The sequence below is a fragment of the Petaurus breviceps genome, unplaced genomic scaffold (genome assembly GCF_028583685.1).
Source record: "Petaurus breviceps papuanus isolate PSGF00001 unplaced genomic scaffold, PetGlider_PUasm1.0 90667, whole genome shotgun sequence".
Lineage (NCBI taxonomy): Eukaryota > Metazoa > Chordata > Mammalia > Diprotodontia > Petauridae > Petaurus > Petaurus breviceps.
The window spans coordinates 7,017,614-7,039,533 of record NW_027187302.1 but is presented as its reverse complement, the minus strand read 5'-3'; the positions used below and the strand labels follow the sequence as shown (position 1 = coordinate 7,039,533).

Below are 21,920 nucleotides of genomic sequence, written 5' to 3'. Positions count from 1 at the left end.
TTTTGAGGTTTAAGGAGGCAGTGTTATATACTGGAAAGGGTTTGGCATCAGAAGATCTGCAGTAGGTTGAATCTTAGCTTTGCCACTTATTATCTGTGTGACTTTTCACAAGTTACTTCACATCACTGGAACTCAGTTTTCTAGTCTGCACGACTAGCCATATGGGCTAGTCATCACCCAGGCGAATGGTTTGTGAGCCTGAACAGGAGTTTGCTCTTTCTTCTACTACCTTAGTGTCTGGGTAGAATGGGCCCAAATAAAAGTTGTTTGTTGTTATTCAGTTGTGTCTGACTCTTTATTGACCTCATTGGGGGTTTTCTTGGCAAAGATACTAGAATGGTTTGCTATTTCCTTCTCCAGCTCATTTTACAGATGAGAAAGCTGAAGCAAACAGGGTTAAACAAGTTGCTGAAGGTCACAGGGCTGGTGTCTGAGGCCAGATTTGAACTCAGGAAGATGTCTTCCTGACTCCAGGCCCAGCACTGTATCCACTATACCACTAGACATTCATTTCACCAGCTTCCTTTCTGGATGCCTATGCTGAGAAGAGGTTGCTGGGTTAATTTATAGCTAGACTGAATCTCACTTTGATATTCTGGGCTATGCTCCTTCACAGGGCTCAGCCCACAAACTCTGATATGGATCTCTCACAAAGTCATCTCTTACACTCAGGTAAGAGAAGAATAAAACGTCACAGAAACAGAAAACCAAAAGCACCGTTTGTTCACAGTCATATAGTGACCTGAGAGGGGAGTAAAAGGCCTAAGGTCTTTCTCTCCCCACTTAGAGGTTTACAATATTTTTCCCCCTGTCCCTACCAAGAAAGAGAATACATGATTCAGCCTGCTATGTCTTTAGCAAATTAAAATACTTTTCTTCACTGTGTAGTAATTGGACAGGAAGCCATCATAGAATAGCAGCATGTACTCTGAATTAGAATTGGGCCCCTCCATTGTATGTCATTACTCACGGAAGCAGGCTCACAAACCACTCCAATAGGTGACAACTGTACTTGCTTTAGGGACCAGACTGCTAGTACATGTAGAAGTTGGGAGAGTAAGCCCTGAATCTCTGCATATAAAATGAGGGAATTAGACTTAATGGTTTCCATGATCCCTTCCAGGTCAAAGTCTATGATCCTATGACTAAGTTTATGACTTTGTGGGAGAGGAGGGTTAGAGGAAGGGGATTTTCTTTCCTCTCATCTTCTCCTGAAGCAATAGAGGTTTACAGCATAAATTTGTCTTCAGGAGATGTGCTTAATTAAGCTGTCCCTTGGCTACCTTTTGCCTTTGTCTACCATGGTTATCTCATGAATACAAGAATTCTTGAATTGGATGCTGGCAAGTCAAATAAGGTGACTGTGAAATGTCTATTCAGTAGTCCCACAAAGGATCTCTATCTTTTGGGGGGGGGGAGTACAATGTAAATAATGAGCCATTTGAGATATTTTCTGTATTTCTTCTTCTACCCTTGAGTCTTTTGCATCTTAGGCATTTTCTACAGTGAAGGAAATAAAGAGCTGTCCTAGACCTTATTGTACATTGAATACCTTTTCTAGAAAGAGATCTGTTATCACATTTTGTGGAGACCTAGATAGGAACTATACTTAAACTTTGTTTCAAAGATTTCCATGGAGTTTTACCTTGGGGAGAGTTCAGAGCCAGAGAAAGAAACCTCAACTCTCTCCCACCTATCCTAGCCCATGAGTCCAGGTTCATGGGAGTCCAGAGGTCCTCTTCTTGCTCAGAAAACCTGGGTTGTGAATGATATCTGTATTTCTTTGACTACCTTTTGCCTTTGTCTACCCATGGACCAATGATTAGTGATCCTGAAAATGGACAATTTTAGCCTTGATTGCCAATGATTTCTTAATTGCTGAGACCAGTGGTCTTTTCTCAGTTTTCATCTTTTTGGACCTCTCTTTAGCTCTTCCCCTGCATCTCCCCATGAAACATTTTCTCTTCCCTTGTCTTTCTTGATCCTATTCTTTCTTGTTTTTATTTTTTGCCTTTTTTGCAGGGCAGTTGGGGTTAAGTGACTTGGCCAAGGTCACAAGGCTAGTAAGTGTGAAGTGTCTGAGGATGGATTTGAACTCAGGTCCTCCTGACTCCAGGGCCTGTGGTCTATTCACTTCGACACCTAGCTGCCCCATCTTGTTTTTTTTTTTCCTACCTGTCTGAATACTTCTTAGCTTCCTTTTCAATATTCTCCTCCTTCAGCCCACTGAGAACTCAATCTGGATCTTCACCTGGTTGTCTCATTAACATTTCAAAATCAACTTATCCAAAACAATTAATTACATTTTCACCTTTTACTTACCTCCTCCAGATTCTCCCTTTTCTCTTGAGAGAATTTTCATGTTTCTAGTCACCTAGATTCACACTTCAGAGTCATAAGCTATACTTCCTGTTCCCTCACCTACCACATTCTATTAGTTGCCTAATCTTGTCAAGTCTATCTCTTGGCATCCACTCTCTTCTTTCTACTCATTCCACAATCACCTTGGTTCAGACCCTCCTCACCTCTTTCCAGTACTATTGTCATTGCCTCCTAATCAGGCACCCAATTTTTATCTCAAGTCTCTCCTTTTTCCAATCCATCCATTACACAACTGCCAAAATGACATTTGAACATTTGAATACAAATTCAAATGTTTCTTCCTCAGTTTTCAGGGAAAAAGGATCCCTTGATTGGCAGCAATTTAGCAAAGTGGGTGGGGAGTCCAGAGGTCTGCATCCTTATATTCACTTGTTTCAGAATGGGAGAAGTAAAGGTCAAAAAAAAAAATTATCATTATGACATTGTGAAAGGCAGAGTTGAAAGATGGGCTTCTCTAGGAAAAGAATGTGGAGGGTTCTGCTCATTGTATTCCAGGAAGTGGAGGTAGAGCCTCTGGCATCTCTCTAGATAGACCCTGTTAGGACCTAGGATTAATTGCTGCAGTTATAGTTGTGGTTCCATTTGCAGCTTCTTTCTTTTGAAGACAATAGGAAGAACCAGGATCATGAAGGAGTTGATTATAATATGCTAGCCTGCTCTTGAGAATATATAAATTTTCTGGGTCACATGGAGTAGCAGCAAGCACCCTAGCATACCCAGGATGGCTGCTAGCACAGGTTCTTTGTGTTCTCTTCATCATCTATTGCTTTTCTAAAGGAAAGCAACTCAAAAAGAGGTTAACAATCTTACTTCAATGAAACATATATCATTTATGTAGTTCAGGGGAAAAAAGCACCCTGAACTTCAGAGAATACAAACAGACAAAAATACAGACAGAGAAAACAACACAATTCAGCAGACAAACAGACAGGGTTTCCAGCTGCCTGACCATCACATACATACATACATAGTTAGTTAACAGAGAGAGAAGCACCAACATCTGGGTTTTCAAAGGGGGGGGGAGGGGAGGGGGGGCTCAAAGGCTACTTAGAGTCTCATCTGGACAAATCACCCAACTCTTCCCAAAGTGAGCCCCAAAGCAAAACCTCACCTCAGAGGTATATATAGCCTTTTCTAGGGTCAGCGAATATTACAACCCTCCTGACCCACTTGACTATCCAAATTGACATCCAAATCCTTTTCCAGCTCCACTTTGGTCTTCCAGACTTGCCCTTGGGAAGAAGCTCATCCATGGGTACCAAGTCCCACTCAGAGGCAGATTCCTAGCCCTGAAGAGTTCTTTTTTCACAAATGAAAAACTAGGTGAAGTGACTTGCCCATGGTTGAACAAATAAAGTCAAGGTTCATACCCAGGACTTTTGCCTCAAAAAAACCAAAAACAAACTCCCTCCAAAAAAACCCCCAACCCCCCAAACAAACAATATTCTTCCCCCTTCTCCTTCTCCTCCATTTAGTACTCTAGTTAAGGCATCAACTCTCACTTAGACTCCTGTAATAGCTTTTTAACTCTATTTAACTCCAACTTTTTTTTTTTTAAGCAATTGGGGTTAAAGTAACTTGCTCAAGGTTACTTGTCCAGTTATTTTGTGTAGGTGCCAAGTATTTGAGGCCTGAACCAATTCTGAGTCTCCAGAGGCAGGGGCCTGCGCTCTTACTCACTGTGCCACCTGGCTGCCCCTAACTCCAACTCTTTAACAGCTGCCTAACTCAATTCCCTCCTCTTCATCATCCATCTTTTGCCAATAGACATTCCTAAAACCTTCTTAAAAAACCTCCAATGGCTTATTGCCTCTAAGAAACTATGCACTTTCCTCTTGGTCAGTCTTTCACTTTCTAGCTCTAATCCACCTTTCTTGGTTTATTACCTCCCCTGAGGCAGTTCAAATTCCAACCAAATTAGTCTGCTTGCTGTTTCCCATATTCTACTCTCTATTTTTGCATAGGGTGTCCCCATCCTTCTCTTTTCCCCACACCAAATTTAGCAATCCCTAAGAAAGAAGAAAGTAAGGAAACACAAACACTCATTTATTAAACTCCAACTAGGTGCTAAGCACTTTACAAGTATTGTCTTTTTTGTTCCTCACAACCCTGTGTAGGAGGTGCAAACTTCAAGGCTAAATTCAAGTCCTGACATCTCCTACAGGGATTTTCCTTATTCTCCGACTTAAGAGTACCAGTTTCTGAAATTACTTTGTTTTCTGCTTACTTATGTACTGATGATACCGCCACCACTCCAGTTCAGGCCCTCATCACCCCACGACTTGATTATTGCAATAGCCTGCTGGTGGGTCTGCCTGCCTTTAGTCTCTGCCCACTCCAATCCATTCTCCATTCAGCTACTAAAATGATTTTCCTAAAAAAACACAGATCTGATCATGTCACACCCCTTTCCCTTCCCCACCTTCTCAATAAACACCAGTGTCTTCCAGTTGCCTACAGGAGCAAATAAAAAATGCTCTGTTTAGCATTTGAAGTCCTTCATAACCTAGCTCCCTCTACCTTTTCAGTTTTCTCAACTTCTTACTCCCCAACACATGTTCTTTGATCCTGACTGTTCCAGAAACAAGACACCTCAGCACTGGCTGTTCTCCAATTCTGGAAAGCTCTCCTTCCTCCACTCCAACTACTGACCTCCCTAAAATCCCCCCCCCTTTTTTTTTTCAGGAAGCCTCCCCCTCCCCCTTCTTAGTTCCAGGGCTTGCCTTCATATTTTTTTCCCTGTTTATCCAAGATATAGTTTGTTTTTCTATATCCGTACGTATATTGTCTCCCTTATTAGACTGTAGGCCCCTTGAGGGCAAGGCCTCTTTTGCCTTTTTTTGTAGTCCCAGGACTTAGTTTATTGACTAATATGCTCATGTAGTTTACTTCCTAACAATATTAGAAAGCTTCAGGAAGGCGGTGAAGGGTCTTTGTGCTCCCATTGCACAATCAGGGTCTGGCCCATAGCAGGCGCTTAACAAGTGCTTGCAGAATGAGTCTAGCTCCCAGGGCTTCCTCCCAGGCACCAGACCAGAATCACAAGGCGAGGAAGCTTACAGTTAGGCAAAGAGGGTGCGGGCAGAAGGGTAAGGGGGAGACGGGAGGGGTAGGGAGCGGAGAGAGCGAGGAGGAGAAGGCTGGGGAACGAGGTAGTCCCAGTTGGAGTAGGAGGAGTTCTAAAGTTCTGAAAAGAAGCTCAGATTCCGTCACCGCCCCCTCCCCGCCCCGAGGAGGTCCAGCCGGTCCCTACGCTCCGCCCTCTCCGCCCCCAAGCACACCCCGTCCCTCTCTTTAACTCTTCCTTCCCCACTGCGGTACGGTTTTACTCTCTGACCTCGGAAAGGAAAGCCTGCTGGCCGGAAGGGGACAGAGGGGAGGGGGCGGGGCGGAGGGTCGGCGGAAGTTGCGATGCATTGTGGTTGCGCCGGCTCTTGTGGAGTGCTGTCTGAATGAAAGTGGCGCCGGGAAGCGGCTGGACGTTGGGCTGAGGGAGCAGCGCGTTGGGGGCAGCAGCCCTCGGAACAGCAGTCCCTTCGGCGGCGGCGGGCAGACTTGGGGAACTGTACTCCTCCTCTCTCGCGGGCGGAGCGGAGAGGCTGTTCAGGGCGGAGGGTCCGGCGGGGGAGCAGCTCCGGGCCCGGGGAGGTGGGGGGGAAAGTTGGTGCAGCGGCCCCGGCCACCCCGCCGCAGCGTCCGGGGCCATGGCGCACAACAAGATCCCGCCGCGGTGGCTGCACTGCCCGCGTCGAGGCCAGCCCGTGGCAGGTAACGAACGGTGCCGCGCCTGGCGGGGGGCGCGGGCGTCCGGGGAGGGTCATTGTTCGGCCGGGGCTGGGCTTCTTGAGGCCCCTTGGCCCAAGGAGGTTTCCGGGAGGTGTCAACGCGGGGGACTGGGACGGTCCGAGTGCATGGCTTCTGTCTCTGAACACCCCGGCCGGATGACGGGGGTGGTTTGAACTTGTATTGTACTGGTTTTACTTTTTGAAGTAGACTTGCAATTTGATTTTCCCACCCTGCCGCTCTCCTGAAGCGGTTTAAGAGGGTCTCAAGTGCCAAACGGGGCGTCCTAAATCCTTTGGAGCTTGTGGCAACGTATGCTCTCTTCTGGCTTTTCGTAGCACTCAGCTCTTTTTTGGAGGTTCACATATCTAGTGCCAGAGATGGGATTTGAACCCAGGTTTTCCTGAGTCTGTAGCCCAGCACTTTATCGACAACACCACTGTTATTTCCCGCCTGACCCCTTTCATCCCTTCTCCTCACCTTAGAACCGTTTCTTTGCAAAGTACAGTCAGGCAGAATGCATCAGTTATGTAGAAAATGTAAGCCTTGTTCTGCGCCTAGTTTGCCACCTCAGTGCTGAACTATAGGAGGCAAGCTGCATCATCAGTCCTCTGAAATCATCATTGATCTCTATATTAGAGAGTCTTTTGTGTTATTTTACGTTATATTCTTGTGGTCAGTGTAATTTATTTTACCGATTCTAATTTGCTCCGCATCAGTCTTGCCAGGTTTTTCTGAATTCTTCATCTTACTAATTTCTTAAAGGCCAGTAAATACTTCATTTGGTTCATATACCACACTTGTTCAAGTATAACCATGAACACCTGTTTTATTCCCCATTCTTTGCTTCTAAAAAAAAATACTGCTATAAAAATACGTGTGTATGAAATATTTTCTTGTTTTTGACGTTCTTGGAGTTTAGTGTTAAGTAGTGTCACTGGAAAACGTATGTTCAGCTTAGTGATTTTTTAAAAAAGTATAGTTTTGAAAAAAAAAGTTTTCCAGAATGGTTGGACCATTTCACCAGCACTTCATTACTGTACACTTTTCACCACAACCTCTCTGAAATTTGGTGTTTTCATCTTTTATCTTTGACTGTCTGAAGGGTGAAACAACAGTTATTTTAATTTGCACTTCTCTTATTTGTTATTTGGAACATTCTTACATCGCTGGTAATTTTCATTTCTTCTCTTCAAAACTGCCTGTATATTTCCTTTGACCACTTATCTGTTGAAGAGTGGCTCTTGATTTTTATATATTTGTATCAATCCCCCCCACATATAAATAAATTTTATTTCCTGTAATGTTTCTTTCACCAATTAACTAATTTTTTTTTCCTTTTGGAGGGCAATTGGGGTTAAGTAACTTGCCCAAGGTTACACAGCTAGTTTTTTTTTGTGTGTGGGTGTTAGGTGTCTGAGGCCAGAACTGAACTCAGGTCCTCCTGATTCCGGGGGCAGTGCTTTACTCACTGCGCCACCTAGTCGCCCCCAATTAACTAATTCTTTTACTTAATTCTCTTTCTCCAAACTGCCTTATGGTTCTAGTCATTCAGCCTCACAACCTTGGAGTAATACTTATTGTCCCTTTCCCTCAAACTATTCAGTTGCCAAATCTTGTCTGCCTCTGCAACATCTTACATATACTCTCTTCTTTCTGCTCACATTACTTCTGTGAGCCTTGAGGCTTTCATCATCTCTCACTTGAACTAGTATAGTAACTATGATTTCTCTGCCTTTAGTCTCTTACTTATCCTATCCATCTTCCACACAGCTGTCAAATTGACATTCCTAAAACACAGGTTTGACTATGTCATGCTCAGAAAATTTTATGTCTCCCTTATTTTCTCAAGGGTAAAATATAAAAGTCACAACTTGACACTGACCTGCCTTTTCAATATTATTTTCTTTACTATTTTTCATTCAAACACGCCTACTAACTAGCCATTCTCTGTATGCAACATTACATCTGTTGCCTGTTGTGGGACCATAAATCTACTGTTTGGAATGTACTCCCTCCTCATCTTAGAATCCCTCCCTACCTTCATAGAGCTCAGCCCAAGTGCATCATTCTGATGAAAAAGTGTGCTTTTTCTGATTGCACCCATCCATTAGTACTCTCTTCTTTCTAATTATTTTGTATTAATTTATATAAACATTATATTTCCTTTCTTTTATATTCATTGTATCTCTGAGTAGTATAAACTCTGGTATACATACTATGTATTTAACTAGTTGTAGACATGTTGTATCTTCCTAGTAGAATGTAAGAAGAGTGTAAAAGGGTAGATAACTCTTTCACTTATTGTCTTTGCATCTTCAGGGCTTAGCATGATGCCTCTTACATTAGAGGGTACCTAATGAAAGTTTGTTGATTTAGTGGAATCTAAAGGTTGGAGAGAAGCAGTGTTGCATACTTAGTATTTGAGCATTGAGAAGTCAAATCGATGAGCATTTATTAAGTACCTTCTATGTGCCAGGCACTGTGTGAAGCCCTGGGGATATAAAGAAAGGGAAGAGGATAAGAATTTATATAACTCATACTATGTTCCAGGCTCTGTGCTAAGTGCTTTACGAATGCTAGCTTATTTTAATGCTAATTTATGGACTCTTTAAACTTTATAAGATGGCATCTTCTATTTCATGTATCTATTAAAAAAAAACCTTTTTAATGTATTTCTTTGTATCTTGATTTTGATTTTGTATCAGATTTACCTCTGAATATATCCTTACTGGCTCCTCTATGAGTGAACCATTCTTTGTAAACAGTGACTTTCTCATAAGGAAAGGGGGGGTGGGAAGCAGGGGCAAGACAGTGGAATTAAAGCTGTTCAGCAAAAGTAACCAAGACATCAACCATGTCTGACAGCACATGTAATATTTCATACCCATAGTCTCCCACTTCTATAATGGAGAAAAGATAATTTTCTCAACTTTTCTCTGTCCAAGCTTAATCATTATAATGATATAGAATTTAATTTTGTTTTATTATTGTTTATTATTTTTATTCTTAAAGATACATTATTGAGAGTGCTTCACGGAAAGTTTTGTTTAAAAGCGCCTTTTCCTTTAAGTGTTTTAGAATGGTGATATCAAACTCAAATACAAATGGGGTCACTAAACAGAAAATAAGAATTCCTGTAGAATGTATATTGACTTAGGAAACCACATTAACATTATTAATATTCTATTGTATTTTTATTTATTTTGTTATTTTCCAATTACATTTTAATCTGGTTCAGCTGCATTTGGAGTGTTATGGACCATGTGTGGCAGTGTTTGTCACCTCTGTTTTGGAAGACATTTGGAAACTACTAAGCTAATATGGGGTCTTTTAACATTCAATTAATAAGCATTTATTAAGCAGTGTCACCTATTTTACTTTGTTTAGGGAAATTCTTACCTCTGAAGACTATGTTAGGACCAAGATATGATAGTCAAGTCGCTGAAGAGAATCGGTTCCATCCTAGTATGCTTTCCAACTATCTGAAGAGCCTAAAGGTAAAAGAAAATTTCTGATATAAAGACAGGTAACAGTTTGTAGCCCTTCTCTATTCTTCATATTAGTTTTAAGAATGAAATGAAACTTTTTTAGATAGAATTTTTTATGTACACTGATTTTGAAATAACTTTATTATCCTTTAGTTATGGTAGGGGCTGAACCTAGGGTTTTATTTGTATAGGGAACTGCTGGGTGAGGAAATTCCCTTTACTAATGTAGGTCAGGGCTTTCTCTCAACTTATAGTCTTATTTGCCTGGGTGACTGAGAGACTAAGTGACTTACCTTGCTTCACATGGCTGGAACAGTATGTGTCAGAAGCAGGATTAGAACCCATTTCATCTTGGTTTCAAGGCCAGCTGTCTCACCCCTATTCTATACTGCTTATATTCTTTAAATGACTAGATTTAATTTATACTTAAGGTATTTTAAAATTGTGTGTTGTGGAATTGTCTACTTGGGTCATCTGCAGCTCTTATCTAGCTATTATTGGGTCCTTTGTGTTGTTTTTTGTGCCCAGTTTATGAGGCAGTTATATGGAATAGTAGGGAGAATGTCAGACTTGGAATCAGGAAGACCTGAGTTTGTATCCTGCCTTAGACTAACTATGTGACTCTAAGCAAGTTACTTAACCTGTCTAGCCTCAGTTTCTTTATCTGTAAAATGGTAATAATAGTAGCATTTACCTCATAGGGTTGTGGTAAAGTGAGATCATATGTAAAGCATTTTGCCAGCCTACATACATTTTAGCTATTGTATCACTTCTACTACTATCGTTACTCCTATTGATCTTTATATGAAAGAGGTAACCAGTCTTAAATTTAACTCTGCAAATATTAAGTAAATGTGTTATTTATTATTGTTAAACACATTTATTTGTTAAATGCATTTTATATACAAAATGATTCCAGAAAGAAGAGAGAAGTGGAATATTTTTGTTCAGGTTATTTATTTATTTTGCTTTTTGGAGGAGGGAAGACAGGGCAGTTGGGGTTCAGTGACTTGCCCAAGGTCACATGGCTAGTATGTATTAAATGTCTGAGGCCGAATTTGAACTCAGGTCCTCCTGACTCCAGGGCTGGTGCTCTATTCACTTCGCCACCTACCTGCCCCTATTCAGGTTACTTTAGATATTTTAGCTAAGAGTGGTACTTGACATTGCATTGAGTATATTGTGAAAAGTTATTAGAATACATTATGACAGCAAGGTATGATATAGAAAGAATTTTTTTTCATGTTAATGTCCAACTTTATCATATCTAGCACCAAATTGGTAGTTTTAAAAAATTCATTACTAGTTTCTATTAAACATTTTTAATAATGTTCTATTTTCTAAGAATATTAACTGCCAGGGTGGCTAGGTGGTGCAGTGAATAGAGCACTGGCCCTGGAGTCAGGAGGACCTGAGTTCAAATATGTCCTCAGAAACTTAACTTATTAGCCTTGTGACCTTGGGCAAGTCACTGAACCCCAACTGTCCTGCCTTCCCCCCTCCAAAAAGCAAAAAAAAAAAAAAGAGAAGAAGAATATTAATTGTAGGATTATATAAAGGTTTAATATATTTCCAGAAAGTGTAGAGTAATTGTAATCAGGCAAATTTACTGGAGAAAGAAAATATTCATGTTTTTCTGTGTTAGTGAGTGACTGGACTGCTCTTAACAGCCAGATGCTGGTGATAATATTTAACTCCTTGTTAATTCCTCCTTTTTAGGCTTGTTTAAAGGTCAGGATGAATGATAAATAGATTAAAAAATGGTGCTATTATTCTTTTTTTGATCCTAAATATAATCAGCTGATTGCTTATGATACTATATCTGTCTATCCATGCTTTCTGCTTCTGTCCTCACCCACTCCACTTGTGAATATTTTTTTTTCTAATAATACAATAACATGGTGAGCCTGGAATTTTTCCCATGTATAAGATGAGTCAAAGGTTGTATTTTCATTTATAGGGATAGTTGTTCAGCAGCATCTGACTTCTCATGACTCCATGGACAATAGCATGCCAATTCTGTCTATGGGCTTTTTGTTTGTTTATTTTTTAGAGGGAGGAAGTTCGGGCAATTGGTGTTAAATGACTTGCCCAAGGTCACATGGCTAGTAAGTGTTAAGTGTTTGAGGCTGGATTTGAACTTGGGTCCTCCTGACTCTAGGGCCAGTGCTATATTTACTGTGCCATCTAATCACCTCTGGGCTTTTTGTGTTAAAGATGTTGGAGTGGTTTGCCATTTCCTTCTCCACTGGATTAAGGAAGAGAGAGGTTACATGACTTCCCTAGGGTCGTATAGCTAATAAGTGTCTGAGGCTGAATTTGAATTCAGATCTTCCTGACTCCAATCCCAGAATTCTATCCACTGAAGCACTTGGCTGCCTCTTATAGGCATATATAGTAAGCTCCAATTTTGGAACAGATGAAAAGCAACTGTTTAATGACTTGTCACATATGCTTTTTCCTTTTTTAGGTTAAAATGGGACTTTTGGTGGATTTGACAAATACTACAAGATTTTATGACAGAAATGACATTGAAAAAGAAGGGATCAAGTATATAAAGCTTCAGTGTAAAGGGTAGGTTAATATTAATGTATCCATTTTTCCTAAGCTGAAAAGTTGGTAGTGAATCTTTTAATCTTTTCCTTTTTTTCAAACTTTTTTCCTTTTGTGTTACTAGTCATGGGGAATGTCCTACAGCTGAGAACACAGATACATTCATTCGTCTATGTGAACGTTTTAATGAGAAGAATCCTCCTGAACTCATAGGTATGATTAATCTTCACTGTTCTATAATCTTTCATTATGTGATAATGTTTTTTTCTTCATCTGTCTTTTTCTACAAGGGAGTTTGTTGACTTGACTGTATGATTTGGGTGGAGGGGCGCCTTATAAAGAGTTCTTCAGAGTAATAACTGTATGAGATCTGCTTTTAAAAAAAAAATCTACCCAGGAAGTGGCTAGGTGGTGGAGTGAATAGATCACTGGCCCTGGAGTCAAATCTGGCCTCAGACACTTGACACGCTTACTAGCCATGTTACTTTGGGGAAGTCACTTAACCCCAGTTGTCCTCCAAAAAGCAAAAACAAAACAAACAAAAAAATCTACCTAGATCACTTTAGGAATCCTTTATGTAAGAGCATTTATTAGTTGCTTTTAAGCTTTCTTAAGATATGATTATCAGTTAGTATGTTAGGTTTAGTACTGCTATTTTAGATCTAGCTACTCTTACTGTGAAGTTTTTAACTGGGGTTTTACCAGTGTACCTCTTTAACCTCATGACAGGAGCAAGTAACATTTAAAGAAAAATTAGTTTCTCTTAGATGAGAGTTGCCCAGTCTATATACGTGACCATTTGAGCAAGAATTCAAGTGTTTGGTAAAAATAACAATTTAAATAACAAGCTGAATAAATATTGGCATTTATAAGACTTATTACTGTATTACAATCATATTAAGTAAATGAAATCCATTTTACATTTGTACGACATAACCAACAAATGATAATATATCCTTTGCTTGAAGGTCTGGAGTTAGGTAGATCCCACTATTAGTTTTTACTTTTTGGGAAAAAGCAGAACAAATCTTATCCCTTTTTCATATGACAGCCCTTCAGCTATTTCAGGACAATTGTCATTTTCCCTTAAGTCTTCTCCAGAATAAATACCCTCAGTTCCTTTAAGTGATCATTACATCTCATGAAATTGAGTCATTTTTCAAACCCTTTTCTTAAGGTTAAAATTACCAATATTCTTTCTAGAATACAATGTTCAGAACTGAACACAATATTCCAGATGTCGGCTAACCAGTGGTAGTATCACTTTCTTAGTCCTAGACAGCCATATCATACTTGACTCATGCTGAGCTTGCAAAACCACTAAAAGCTCCATCTCTTTTTTTAAGACAAGCTCTATCTAGCCATATATCTCCCATATTATCATTATGAAGTTGATTTTTTGGAACCCACATGCAAGACTTTACAATTATCTGTAATAAATTTCACTTTATTTACTTTAGCCTAATGTGCTAGCCTGATAGTGCCTTTTTAAGTGCAAGATTCTCTCATGTACTGGGTCAGTTATTTCTCTGTGCTTTGGATCATCAGCAGTTTAGATAAACAGTCCATCTCTGTGCCTGATAGGTTGAAAGATTAAGGAAGGAACCATGAGGGACAGACTGGAGAAAGCATGTGCTAGACTCCTCACATTCTGATGGAGATAGTGCAGGACCTTGAACCTAAGAACCTTGGGAATAGAAGTACCTCTCAAACTGTAGGTCCATTTTCTAGCCAGGTCTGTGCAGCTAAATAATCACTGTGGAGAAAGGACCCACATGCTTTGTCACCCCCAACACCAATTATGACCAGTTGCCACAAACAGGCATGTAAGTCCAAGATGTCTGGGAATGACAATACCACCATCCCTGCTTCAAGTTTAGCTTATGCCACCAGCATCTCTGAAAGGAGCCTCTGTGGAGATGTGACCTGGCAAGTGTTTCTTCAGGTGCTAGAGCTTCACTTTTCTCACAAGTTACAGTTTTTGAAAAGCTGGAATAGAAAATTCTTATCACCATATGTCTTGACTTTTGAATACTTTTCATTCCTTGACCTTGTTTCTCTGTACCGTAATTTTTTCTGTTTTTTTGTTGGACTTGTGATTTTTTTCTGTATAGGGATCTTCTTATCAATGCAAATAACATTAAAGAATATGTGCTATCATCTACTTTGCCATTGTACCCTAAGGATTTATTATCTGACTTGATTCTGAAATCTCACATATATAATTTCTTCCATTAGAAAGTGAGCTCATTGTGGGCAGGAGCTATCTCTGTTTTTCTGTTTGTACCCTTAGCACTTATCACTGCATTTGGCACATAACAAGTACTTAGTAAATGCTCTTTCGTTCATTCATCTGATCATTGATAAAAATCTTAAGTAGCATAGGGCAAACAAAGATCCCTGGAGCTCTCCTCTGGATATCACCTTCCAAGTTTACATGGAACTATTATTGACTACTCTTTTGAGTTTATCCACCCAATCAGTTTCAAATCTATCTAATTTTCTAGTTTAGGACTCCATTTCCTCCCCCACATTAAAAGAATTTGGAGACTTTATCAAATGTTTTACTAAAATCTATGTAGCTTGATGATCTTAGAAAAATATGGATCAGGGTGGAGTCAAGATGGTGGAGTAGAAACAGGACTTTCTCGGGGCTCTGGCTTCCACCTCCTCCAATTCATGTAAAAGGTGACTGAACAAACTTTGGAGCTACAGAACCTACAAAATGACACAGAGAAGCTAACCTCCTGCTGATGGCATCTTGGCAGGTCAGCAGGAAGTGGCCAGCACAGAGCTCTGGGAGCCAACCCCAGTCCTTTGTGAGCCCGAGGTTTTAGCCTCTGGCTGGAGGGACTTCAGATCACCAGCAGCTGTGGTGGTTTCCAGAATTATCAACCCATAGATGCTAAGGACAAAGTGAGAGGTCAGTGCAGTGTGGACTTCGGGATCCAGTGCGGTCTGACCATTATCCCCTGGAGGGAGAAACTGCTGAGGCACTGTGGCCCTGCAGTAGCTGCTTCAGCTCCTGGCCTGTAGATTTTAGGGGGACCAAGTGACCAGTCTGAAGGGTAATTGCTCTTGCTGCTGTCTAGGGTGGAGGTCCTGGGGTGTGTGACCAGCTTACCAGAGCATGTGGAGGCTTCAGAGAGGGCACACCTTCCATAGCTGAGAAAACCCCAGCATTTGCGATAAATCTCTTCTGTCTGGTAGCAGTCCTACTGTGGCAAAAAGCCCAAAAGTCAAGTAATTGAGTGGCAACATGAGCAAACGAGGGAAGCAAAGCAAGCAGAGGAATCCAACATTAGACTCCTATTTTGGGGACAAAAAGGATCAAAGCATGGAACAGGAGGAAGACAGTGGAGTCAGAACTCCTGCACCAAAAGCTTCCAAGAAAAATATGAGTTGGTTACAGGCCATAGAGGCGCTTAAAAAGGATTTTGAAAATCAAATAAGAGAAAGTGGAGGAAAAATTGGGAAGAGAAATGAGAATGATGAAAGAAAATTATGAAATGAGAGTTAACAACCTGACTGAAGAAATTTCACCTTAAAAAATAGGCTGACTCAGATGGCAAAAGAGGCTCAAAAAGGCAATGAGGAGAAGAATGCCTTAAGAAAAATATGGATAGACTTGCATAAAATAATGAAGAAAAAATGAACAGAACCAAGAAAATGTTACATATAGTAACATCAATATTGTCTTAAGAGCAATTTTAAGCGACTAAGTAATTTTGACTATTATAACTACAAAGGACATAAGAAGGAAGATGCTATTTGCATGAAAAGAAAGAACAGATAAATATTTAGAAGTATATATAGAATAATTTTACATACATATACATATTTGTATCTAATGGTAGTCATCTCTAGAGCAGGGAGGAGTGTAGGGAAGAAAAAAATTTACATGATAATTTTATTATATATTTAAAAGGAATAGCAAGTCATACATAATAGATTGTACTTTCATGTGCACTCATCTTTTTTTGTAATATGCTATGTTATGGAAATACTCATATTTTTCCATAAATAAACATTTAAAAATTAAGGTAAACTACATTTAGGGGGAACATGATAATATTTTCCTAATCAACAAGTTTTGTAACTGTTAAAAAAGGAACTCAGGTTAATCTGAGACAATTTGTTTTTGATGAAGCCAGGCTGGCTTTTTGTGATCACTACTTCATTATCAAAGTGTTACAAAATATAATATTCTCCAGAATTTTATTACAAATTGAAATTAAGGGGCGGCCAGGTGATGTAGTGAGTAAGAGCACCAGCCCCAGAGTCGGGAGACTCTCAATTGCTTTAAAAAAAAAAAGAAATTGAAATTAAATTCACTCATGTACTACTATTTATGGATTCTGTTCCTTTTCCTTTTTTGAAAATTGACAAAATTTTGCCCTTCTTTGGTCCTTGGGCATTTCTTCCATTGTCTACATCTTTAAAATATTACTGATGATGCCTTTTACTCATATCTGCTACTTCAAGAGTTCTTAACCTGGAGTCTCTCTCTCTCTCTCTTTTTTTTTTTTAAGAAATTTTGTGGGCAGCTAGGTGGAGAAGTGAATAGAGCATTGGCCCTGGTGTCAGGAGGACCTGAGTTCAAATCCTACCTCAGACACTTAACACTTACTAGCCATGTGACCTTGGGCAAAAAAAAAAAAGTATTTTGTCAACTGTATTTCAGTGTAATTGATTTTCTTTGTAATTCTATGCATTTTATGTGCCAAAGAGATTTATGACACAAAAAAGGTTGAGAATCTTCACCTGATAATCTTTGAGTAAGAAAGGATTTAATTCATCTAGGCCAGATGGCTGGAACTCCTCAAGGATAACTAGGTGTTCTCTTACTTTCTTCACTTCTCTTGGGTATCAGGTCCCTATACAAGTCATTTTTGTTTTCCATTTTCCAGTCCACACATCTTAGAGAGAAAAGAAAAAGAAAACAATAATTGAACCACTTTTTCTCCTCTCCATTATCACTTATCATCCTATTCTTCTGGAGCAGTGGTCCTATCCATCTCATCCTTCTGTTTTCTTTAGTTCAGCCAAAATAAACTCTTTTTATTATCTTTTAACTTTCCTTAATAATTTCAACTTATTCTGAGCTTTAACATTCCAAATGCCATTCTAACATAACCATGCCATGGTTTTTCTATTCACTGTTAATTATCCAACCTTGTTTCACCTACTGTATTTTTTTTGGGGGGTGGTGGTGGTAGGGTGGTGGTAGAGGGAGGTTGGAACTATGATTTTTTTTTTTCTACATAGGTAGCTCCTGGTTAGAAAAGTCCTCTACTATTGCAGATTTGAAAATTCTACAACCAATAGTCAGAGAATTGCTTGTTCCATTGAGATGGTAAGGGACTTGTGTAGGGTCACACAATCATTATATATTAAATAAATAATAAATCCAGATTTGTTTTGACCCAAAGGCCTGTTGATATGTCATGCTGTTTTTCCTGTGAAATGTGTCTTTTAAAAATCCACTAGTTGTTAGACACCTAACCTTTTCCTTCCTTCTTGAAAAACTACAGTTTTCCCCCCTCAGAGATTTCTTTTTGTGTCTCCCGAATTTCATATTTGAGGGTTTGTTTTGGGCTAATTTTCCTTTTGGAAATTGAGTCTTTGGGATCATATCTAATCTTTCTCTGGATTTTGAAATCCACCTTCCCCAGATCTGTGGTATATGTTAATCTATGTTTGGTTTTCCTTTTCTTCTGAGTCATAAATTGTAAACTAAATATTCCACAATTTACATTCTAGCAATAAATTCCTCCTTGTTGAGAATCAGATCTGTAATAGACCCTGTTATTTCCTCTGTCTTCTGAAGGATGAAATTATTATTAAGATAAATAAAAAAGTTATCACCTCTACTTTTTGATGGAAAGGACTGTATAAATGTCCAGATTAAGTATCCTATTACTAAATGCTATGGTATGCCTCTCTGATTGAATTTTAATCTCCTAAACTGCTAATTTCTTTTCTTTTTTAGGTGGTACATAGTTTTTTGATGATAGAATGACAGTTTTGCTTCTGTTTCTGCTTTTTTAAATCTTCAGCCAAATGCTTTATCCTCACATGAGTATGTCGTCTTAACATCAATCTCCTCACCTCTCCCTCATTTTAAACCTTTCCTATTTCTTTGGAATATGATACGTCCATCCAGAATAGTTTAATCCCACTTTGTCTCAATGATAACTTTTGAGGTTAAATTTCTTCCCTGTGTTCTCCTCTTCTTTGTTACCCATTCTTTTTGCATTTTTTTATAAGTATTTAAGGGCTTGGGTTTTATTTCTCACTTCTTGGATTTTTTTCCCTATTATGAATTTCTGGGTGTCTGTACTATATTATTCATTGTATGTTGTAGCTTTATTTGTGTTATTGCAGTTGGTATTCATTCTCCTGTCTCTTTCAGTTCAGAACCCTTTTAATTAGATTTACAGGACTCTAACAATTCCTTGCTAAGTATAATTTATCTCTAGGTAGGAACCTGTCATTCCTATATTTTTGACTGATCTCTAATAGTAAGCATTTATTAATTGCCTACTGCCCACTGTGTGCCAAGCAGAGGGGATGCAAAAAGAGGCAGAGGGCAGTCCCTATCTTTAATGAGCTCACTTTAGTTGGTGAGACAACAAAGGTGTATAAATAATCTATTTATAGGATAAATAGGAAAAAATTAAGGGGGAAGGTACTAGGATTAAGAGGGGTTGGGAAGGACATAGAAGATAAAACTTCATTTGAGACTTGAAGATATCTAGGGAAGTCAGGAGGTAGAGATGAGAAGGGAGAACATTCCAGGTATGGGGACAACCAGAGAAAATACCCAGAATAAGCAGAATGGAGTGTTTTGTTGTAGTGCCAGTACAATATTTATCCTCAGCACCAGTATTTAAAATCAGCACCAACCGTTACAATAAATAGTCTCATATAGTGCTCGATGACAAAATATAACAAACTCTCCATATAGAGGACAGAACTGAAACACCAGAAAACTGAATCCCCAAACCAGGAAACTGAATCCATCAAAGCAACATAAAAGTTAATGCACCACAATGTAGCAGAGAGCCATGCCATCATTTAGCTTTCTCACAAACCAGTACAAGATCAATATTTACTCACAAACCTCTTTATCTTCTTGCCTGAGCTCCTCTCTCTCCCACCTTCTGGCTAGCTCTGATTCCCAGCTTCCTATGGTTCTGCTGTACTCTTCAGCAAACTCCTCCCATCACAGGTTTTATGCGACTACATTCAACCTATTAGAGGGCAGAATTTACTTTCAAAATAGGGAAGGTTTTCAAATTCTCCCCCTAGGCCTATTAAGGTGCAGGGAAGATTTTCAAATTCCCATTCCCATTACACTTGTTCATGGGACAGCAACAAGGCCAGTGTCATTGGATCAGAGAGTGTGTGGTGGGGAGCAAGGGGTAAGAATACTAGAAAAGAGGAGGTGGTATGGGAAACTAGTTTATGAAAGGCTTTAAATGCCTTTAAATTTTATATTTGATTCTGGAAATGATAGGGAGTCATTGGAGTTTTTTGAGTAGGTGAATGACATTCCTCTTTTTTATGTAAATGATATTTTATTTTTTCCAATTACATGTAAATTTTCAACATTAATTTTTTTTTAAGCATTCGGGGTTAAGTAACTTGCTCAAGGTTACACGGCCAGGTGTTTCTGGGTGGGTGCTAAGTGTCTGAGCCCGGGATTCGATTTCCAGGTCTTCTCAACACTGGAGCTGGTGCTCTTACTCGCTGTGCTACCTAGCTGCCCCTTCAACATTAATTTTTAAATTAGATTTTTATTTCTAAATTTTTCACCCTTCTTTCTCTCCTTCTTCCTATCTTAGATGGCAGTCTGATACAGGTTATACATATGCAATCATATGAAATTTATTTCCACATTAGGGGAATTATATGCCTAAAAAATTTGAATATCTCTAATTCTAGGAATAGTTGAAACAATGATTACAAATTTAACACTTTTTTTTCCCACCCAAGGGTAACACTATTTCAGAAACTTCTGAAGTGTTTCAATACTATCTCACAAAAGTCATAGTACTTTACCAATATTTCTTATCTGTAGTGGGTGATGAATCCTACTGACAGATTCTGTCTGTTTAAGCTTTTGTCCCTGTAAAAAATAATTTTGACATGACCTTGGTCAAATCACTTAACCCTAATTGTATTGCCTTCCCTCCTCCAAAAAAAAAAAGTTTTGACTTATCAAAGCTGTGAGTTAGAGTCTTTTTGGCAATTGTATATTGTAAGAAATACATTAAAGTTACAAATATAATTCTTTTTTTTGTGAGACTGGCTGTTTATAGTGTTTTTAGTGAACATTCATGATTCACATACATTTTAGCACTTGGAACAGTATCTTGTCCAAATTTTGTTGAATTGAATGACATGCAACCTAAATAAGGTTGAAACTTTAATATGTTGTGTTTTGTAACAGGTTTCAATTGTTTTTCTGGCATTGGGATAAGTTTGTGTTTTCTTTGACCTTTCATTCACCAGTAGTCATTTGATTGAACAAGTGATTCAATTCAAGATGGCAAAATCCCCAGTCCTAAGGAAGTGATCTGTGACTTTTTCCTTCCTTAAATAATTTTTTTCTACTTGCCCACATAATCCCTTGATTTTGACATAGTACCATACTTTACCCAAATGAGATAAAATAAATGTTGAACTAATAAATAAGTGATCCAAAAGATGGGGTAGACAGAAACCTAGAATTTTTGAAGCATTGGGCTACAAGGCTGAAATAAAAGTAAAGCGTTTGTTTTGCATCCTCTTAGAAGAAAAGCATCTGTTTTATATTTATAGACTTTTGGGGGCAGGAGGTGGGGAGGAGTGTGGTGCAGCATGTGAGGGAGGTGATAGATAATAATAGCTCTTTTGCTTTTAAGAGTTTTATGGGCTGAATTAAGTTGCTGATCCAGTTAGGGTTAAAAAATGTAAACAATATAGGTTTATCCATAAAGGTAGGAAAGAGTAGGAATTTAGTGTTGCCTCTTAGTATTTTTAGAAATTATTATGTGTTGATGTGTGGTTCAAATATGGCCTTCTAATTTGAATGGGAAATATTTTTTTCTTATTTAGGTTAACTAAATTATTTTCCCTCAGAATTAATTCATGTGAATAGTGAAGTAGCAAGAAAATTCTGTCTAAATTAATCTCCCATCCTCCTTTCCTTCCTTTTCTACCTGATAACTGTCTAACTTATGGGATTCATATATATATATATATCCCCCCTTTTTGGTTAATTACAAATTTTTTTTAAAAAATTTTTATTTTTTGCTTTTTGGAGGGAGGAGGACAGGGCAGTTGGGGTTAAGCAACTTGCCCAAGGTTACATGGCTAGTAAGTGTTAAGTGTCTGAGGCTGGCTTTGAACTCAGGTCCTCCTGACTCCAGGGCTAGTGCTCTATTCACTTACTACACCACCTAGCTGCCCAAAAAAGTTTTACCTTATCAGCTAGGTTAGTGTTTGTATTGCTTGAAATACTGCATCGGTGTTTAATTTTTTTTTTTTTGTAGTAAGAGCAAACCAATTTACTTAAAATTGAAAGCTTGAAATCAAGAAATTATCTAACTACTCCACTTGCCTGATTTCCAGCTCCAAAGAATTAAGGCTGCTACTCTTTCACTTCTATTTCACAACACTGCCATATTATATAATGCTTTCAGCTAAGAGAGTTAATGTAAG

The 21,920-nt window shown here is 38.9% G+C and overlaps 1 protein-coding gene across 3 annotated transcripts in view; it reads left to right on the top strand.

The window, feature by feature from the left end:
- The first annotated feature begins 5,772 nt into the window (after window positions 1-5,772).
- RNGTT (RNA guanylyltransferase and 5'-phosphatase) overlaps window positions 5,773-21,920 on the top strand; it is a 399,154-nt gene continuing 383,006 nt past the window's right edge. Inside the window, exons 1-5 of one of the 3 annotated variants that reach the window (XM_069065120.1) lie at window positions 5,773-5,945; window positions 6,043-6,150; window positions 9,556-9,665; window positions 12,127-12,230; window positions 12,334-12,422. In XM_069065120.1, the coding sequence (XP_068921221.1) occupies window positions 6,087-6,150; window positions 9,556-9,665; window positions 12,127-12,230; window positions 12,334-12,422 (367 nt within the window). In that variant the 5' untranslated portion in view covers window positions 5,773-5,945; window positions 6,043-6,086. Of the gene's footprint in view, window positions 6,151-9,555; window positions 9,695-12,126; window positions 12,231-12,333; window positions 12,423-21,920 lie in introns of those variants that run through there. The other 2 variants (XM_069065122.1, XM_069065121.1) reach the window with 2 other exon arrangements.